General features: G+C 52.3%; 1 protein-coding gene across 1 annotated transcript in view; it reads right to left on the reverse strand.

Moving 5' to 3' along the window:
- MED12L (mediator complex subunit 12L) overlaps window positions 1-6569 on the reverse strand; it is a 370846-nt gene that overhangs the window by 88594 nt on the left and 275683 nt on the right. Inside the window, exon 16 of the mRNA XM_045294999.1 lies at window positions 2443-2590. Within this exon, the coding sequence (XP_045150934.1) occupies window positions 2443-2590 (148 nt within the window). The remainder of the gene's footprint in view (window positions 1-2442; window positions 2591-6569) is intronic.

Consider the following 6569-nt stretch of genomic DNA (forward strand, 5'->3'; position numbering starts at 1 on the left):
AGCGAGCGAGAGCGAGAGAGCGAGCCCATTCGTCTGAAGCGCAGGAACTAACTTCTGGTGAGCCTATTAGCTCTCGAGCGGTGATTGAAACTTAGCCTACCCACTGCAGGGCATCTCCCCAAGGATGCCTGTCCACTGTGGTGCTTCCAGCTCCTGAGATGTTGGGAAGAAGCACGAAGCGACAGTGGTCCTCTCTGCCTGAACTCACCTGTGGTGACTGCCTACCTAAGGGGTTAGCAATTAGAGGGGAGGGATGCTGGTCTGGCCCTAAAAAGCTCTTTGCGAAGGAAGGAAGCCGTCTCGACAGAAGAGGATGCCACATTCCCTTCCTCTTCTTTGCACCCACTGCAGCTTCCACGCCCTAGACTTTATCTAGAAAGATTTTTGTCACGCCGAGGTGACGACGGATCTCTGAGTTACTTGGGGGACACAGCGCTCAGCCTATGCCCAAGTACAGAAACAGGAGTTTCAAAGAGCCTTTGCTGACCAGAGAGACGCTGGGTTGGATCGCGTTTCTAAATTCTGCCCATTCCCTCGTCTCAAGAGGAGAGACCAAACCACCCAGCAACAGGGCCACAGGGCGGTGGTAGTGGGGGCTTTCTGATGCAGAAGCGAATTCTTTTTCCTAGCTCAATCCTGACAGCCAAAGGGCTTCATGTCCCACGCCAGCAGCCCCGTGGCTGCTCACGGCGTCCTGCACAGCCCTTCCCGGCAGGGAGGGGAGGCGAGGAGGGTACATGAACCAGCTATTACTTTGCACAGAGCAACGCAGCAGGTTTCCAAGGGGCTGTTTATGCCGTGTGCAGGCGCCATGTGCAAAAGTTAACACCCCAACGGGTGTTTCTCCCCCCACCCCCAAGTTATTTCTTCATATTATTTAAGTACTAGGAAATAAAACCACAGTGGCAGTAGCTGGGTATATACAGTATCACCTTACTTTAAGTCACAGGATTGCCTAAAGGAATAGACCTGCCAAGAGCCATTAGGCAAATGCAAAGTGGATAATGGCACAATGCCGGTGACGCAACCCAGTGACGTCATAGGAAGGCACAGCTTCGCCTATAGGAGACTCCTGAGAAGAACTGGGGTAAGGGATTCCAAGTACAGAAGGTACAGTGAGTCCTTAGCCTTGTTTCTCTTCTTTCGTTGAAAGTCCTTCGTTCCTAAATAATGGAAGAAAAGACCCACAACGTGGATGGTCATGGTTTTCAGCAAGCATGCCGAGGTGCGTGCCCCGAAGCCAAAGAAAGCCCCCAGAGCTTGTGAAATGAGAGGTCAAAGCAAAAAGGAAAGAAAAACACACTTCCTCTGGCGAAGTGCTACCCAGCTCACTTTTCAGTATGCTTTCCTCTCTTCCTGCATCGGGAGACTTGGGAAGCACTGGTAAACGCTGGACTACTGACAACCTCTACTTCTCCAGTAGAAAAGCCAGGCCCCCCCACCTAGGTGAGAAGCAAAACTACATGGAAGAAGCACACACCAGCCTGTGTGATCATGAGGTGGTGATGGGATTAGGTATCAGGCATCAAAGACCCAGAACAAAAAATCCTATCGATGTGAATGATGGGGAGCAGGGAGTGGAGACCCAAAAGTCCATTGGTAGACAATTGGACATCCCCTTACAGAAGGGTGACAAGGAAGAGACGAACCAGTCAGGGTGCAGTATAGCACCCATGAAACATACTAATTTCCTCTAGGTCTTTAATGCTTCCTCCCCTCCACTATCATGACCTCAATTCTACCTTACAAATCTGGCTAGACAAGAGCATGCACACTGGTACAGACAAGAGCTTACAGCAACACAGGGAATCCAGGACAGATAAAGCCCTCAGGGCCAATAATGAGAGTAGCGATGCCAGGAGAGGAAGGGGAAGGTGGGGGGTTGGGGTGAGATCACACTGGTCGAAATATAACCCCTTCCCAGGGGGGTGGACAATAGAAAAGTGGGTGAAGGGAGACAGTGGTCAGTGTAAGACCTGAAAGAATAATACTAATTTATAAATTATCAAGGGTTCACAAGGGAGGGAGGGTGGGGGAGGGGGAAATGAGGAGCTGATACCAAGGGCTCAAGTAGAAGGGAAATGTTTTGAAAAGGATGATGGCCGCCTGGGGACAAAGGCGCTTGACGCCATGGATGGATGGATGGATTGCGATGAGCGCGGTAAGAGCCCCCATAAAATGATTTTTAAGCAAAAGAAGAAAAGCCATGCCCCCTGCTGCCGATTCCAGCCCATTATCTCTCCCCTGAGTTGCTATTTTTAAGCCCGGAATCCGTCTGCCCCTATAAATGGACACAAGGCCCGGACATGTAAGCGGCCACAGAAGTGCTTCATCACGGGCCGTGCCACAGTCATTCGGGGAGGAAACCCCGGTGGCATTGACAGGCGCCACCAGGATAACCACTCGGCCCGGGCCGGGGCTGGCGTGGACGGCGGCCCGTACCCGGTGTCTCGGCGGTGCCCTTCTTATTCAGGATCCTCAGGATGTCTTTGGTGACCCTCTTCAGCTGGTGCCGCGCTTCCTCCCGCTCTCTGCCGACTCCGTAGAGCAGGATCGTGCGCTGGTTGCATTCGTGGTTTGAGGACTCATCCTGAAAGACAGAAGATGCGCTCTGAAGCTGGCTGGCAGGGGCGGGGCTGCGTTGCTCAGCTGTGAAATGCACGCAACCACAGCCTCCCCCACCCCCCACCCTCCCTGCGGTTCGGCGTGGTGGCATTCTCAGCCTACACACCTGGCCACACCCTGGTTGGACCAGTTTGGAACTTGCCAAAGTTACCACACACACAAAAAAAGTGTCAACTGACCTGAAGTCTTAATAGAAGCATTTGATGTGGGCGTACCCTACCTAGTAAGTGCTGGCTCTTGAAAAACTGCTTTTTGGGGGTTTCTTCTTAAAAAATGTATTATTTCTCCTCCAGGAATAGACCAAGTCATGCTTGTCTCATTAGGTGAATGACGTGTCTTTCAATAATCTCGGTTTCATTCATGTATCATCATTTCATATTTGGAAAAAATATCTTGTGAAGATCCTAAAGTAGGTATGTGTGTGTGTATGTACACACACACACACACAAACACACACACTTCCATCTACTTCCAACCAGACTGTATCAGCTGCATTTACACTTATTTCAAAATGACAGCATCATGGAGAGTCTAGGTATGATGAGGTATGAGGTAAACAGTTGGCAACACACACATGTGTCTGACACTATTACTCTCCCAGCTGCATACGCCCCCCTGCTCCCCAACCCCCTCAGTGAATCCCAGCACTGTGTTTCTTCCCACAGGAGAAAGGACAGCATTTGGTCACAGCTCAACACAAAGATGTACACGCTGTTAAGTACAGTTACTCCTTGGTTAAAAGTTAAGGAGTCCGGGGGGTGCGCTCTGAAGCCAGGTTTTGAAATATCACAGCTAAGCTCTCTCTCGGAGGTTAAAGTCTCCAGGCTCCTGAGTAAGATTTCCAGTTCTATTCTTTTGTGTGCTTCCCCCTTTCATATTCCGTACGTGCTTTCCCATGCTGGACGTGTGTTGCATCCTAAAGAGCTTACATGAGGGAGGAGCTCTTCCCAGGGGTGACAGAAACTATACTGTGCTAATTATTTAGTGGGCACAACGTGGATTTCAACATGCGAATTGTCGCAATCCACCCGCGTACTCACTGCCATCAAATCGATGCCAATTCCTAGTGAGCCAGTAGGAGGGACAGAGCCGCCCCTGTGCCTCTCCAAGACTAATCCTTTCACGGGAGCAGAAAGACCTTCTTCCTCCCACAGAGCGGCGGGTGGTTTTGAACTGTGGATCTTGCAATTAGCAGCCCAGCCTGCGACTACTACACACCACCAGTCCTTCCCCCAAAGCAGCATTAAAATAAGCGCCAGTTCTCGGCTGTGTTCTCTCTCTCTCATCCTGTGGGCTTGCTTGTCATGCACAGGTACATCCGGGACACAGCTTCCCAGTGCACTGGTCCGTCTGACCACGCTCAGCCTGAAACATACACACGCACACTGCCCGCACAGCCATGCTGGGTAGGTGGCTCAGAGGTATTGGATCTCAATTCTTGAACAGACAGACAGATGAGAAGCTATGGAGATTTTCCCTCACAAGCCCCCACCCCCTTCCCCCACCGAGGCGGTTTTTATTTAATTTCCTGAGTACCCCCGACTGGGGATTCTGGACCAGCTGCCCCAGCCTTGACTCTGACTCCTGTTGGCTCCCACTTGAGGGCCTCAGAGTAGACTGCCAGCCTTTCCCTGCTTTCCTGCGAGGTCTCTCTGGGCTAGCAGCTGAGCATGCTAACTGTTCCCTGTATGCATTGGCCAGGGACTTGGCAGTGTGCCCAGCTCCTCCAAATTCACCCAATGGACAGTCTGACCACAGGATCACGCCGACAGAGGCCACTGGTTCCTCCACCTGGCTGCACATCTGGGTGACAGGAGCGGACTGTGAATCTCTAACATCTGCTGTTGGGACCTTGTGTGGTGGCATCTTGCCAGGCGGGCTGCAGACCCGGGTGCCCTGTGAAGGGAATGGAGGGCAGGTTCCTGGCAGTCCCAGCCCAGGGCCTGGCGAGGAGTCTCAGGTAAGGCACAGGTGCAGAGGCTCTGAGGCAAACTCCCGGGTCAGGGTAGCAGCCTGCAGTGTCCACAGAGGACACAGAAGGACCAGCTCGTGCCCAGTCCTCCTGGAGTGCAGAGCCAGTGTCCTGGATGCATGCACAGAGCTGGCACCGAGTCTGCTCCGACTCAGCGGCCATTCCGTGCCCAACGCGATGGGGATGGGACTGCTGTGATCTACTGTGATCAACCGTGGGTCTTGGTTCACGGCTGGCTTGTTTCAGAAGCAGATGGGCAGGCCTTTCGCTGTTCACCTGGACGCCCCCAGACCTGCTCCCCGCCACAGCAGACAAATGACCTCCGAAGACAGGGGAACCTGCCCAGGAATCCAACTGGCTGGGCAACGAACTCTCGTTTCCCAAAGTAAAAGAAAAATTTTAAAAGTCAACAAAACCAAGAACAGAACAAACAAAAAACAAGGGCACTGAGTTCATGCTGACTCCTGTCCACTCTACAGAAACGTGTTTTTCCCTTGACTTTATGGAAGCACATGGCCTCATCTTTCCTCTCGAGAGCACCAGTGGGATCGAACCTTACACCTTGTAGTTTGCAGCCGAGACACTTGATCCACTGCACTACTGGAATCTCCCGGCTCTCCTTTGCGTGGCTGAGATAAGCGAGAGCTGACAGACGTGCCCCGGAAAACAGCTGCGCGGTCACCATGGCAACACACACCAACCACGCCCTGATGGTTCCTGGGGACCCTGGGCCCTGACCCCTCAAGCCCAGGAGTCAGGCTGCTGGGAAGGGGGCCGAGTCAGCTGCTTGCCAACCCCAGGGATCAGCGTCACAGATCTGAAAGAAGGGAGCCCACCTCTTTCCTTGTAAGACTCTTTTTTTTTTTTTTTTGAGAACAAATGAGAAGAGGTGTATACAGAATGCTTGGGAGCGTCTTGTGGGCACTGCCTCACTGCTGTTGATACGAAATGTCTAAGCTTCCACTCTGCTCTTGGCTTGCACACTATACCTACTTTGCACTCGTTACAAAAGCTTCCCAAGTACACTGGAGGGTCCTCTTCTTGTTGCCCGCCCCTTGGGCCCCCTGAAACAGTCTCAATGACCTCCCTTCACTTGCTGAAATGCTCAGTCCAAGTTAGGGGCCCCTAACTCTGACCCCTCGGTTGATCCGCAGCCTTCACCACACAGCGGTCAGGCAGGAGAGTCTGGGAGCGTCGTTCACCCAGAAACGGGATTCGCGTTTCCCCTCAGTGCTTGTCTCACGGCTGTCTTCCCCACTGAGCCGCACATTTTTTGAGGGAAGGGTTCAGCCCTGCGTGGTTCATGCCTGCTTTCTTCTTAATCAGCAGCAGAGAGCCGCTTAATATTTGCTTAATGAATTAATTACTGACTGGGCACGTGATCCGGTGAAAAAAACAGATGGCCAAAGGATCAAGGCAGAGATCAAAACAAGGGCAGAATCTAGATTTGCAGGAGACAGAACCTACGAACGAAGTGCTGAAGGGAAGAGGTGAGCAGCAGATAGGAAGTCTGAGGGAACCTGTAGGAGAGGTGGGGGTTCGGGATCCGCTAACCAAGAGAGGTGTCGGAGGGAAGCCAGGGCAGGAGCAAGCATCCGAGTGAATGCGCATCTCAGTGGATTTCAAAATGGGCTCACGGGAGAAAGCTTATTGTCAATCGGTCATAGAAGAGTGTGAGGGCTGATCAATTTACCTTCAGATGCAAAACATCGAACGGGGCACGTGGACACGCATCAGAATGTCAATGGTGGGGTCTGAACTGGGAATCAAGGCAGAGAAGGAAGCCTCGGGGTTAAAGGTGACATAGCAGGTAGTGGGTGGTCAGAGGACCCACCTTCTTGTGTTCTTTGTGGAGAAGAACAGAGAGAAATGAGATGATGGCGGGGGTCACTAGGGCATCAAGACACACACACACACTCCACAATTAATAAGATGACCTGTGCCACACTGTGCCCGGAGTCAGAGAGGTGGG

This window comes from Echinops telfairi, unplaced genomic scaffold (assembly GCF_000313985.2).
Source record: "Echinops telfairi isolate 266 unplaced genomic scaffold, ASM31398v2 ScPeMD7_4225;HRSCAF=4972, whole genome shotgun sequence".
Taxonomy (NCBI): Eukaryota; Metazoa; Chordata; class Mammalia; order Afrosoricida; family Tenrecidae; genus Echinops; species Echinops telfairi.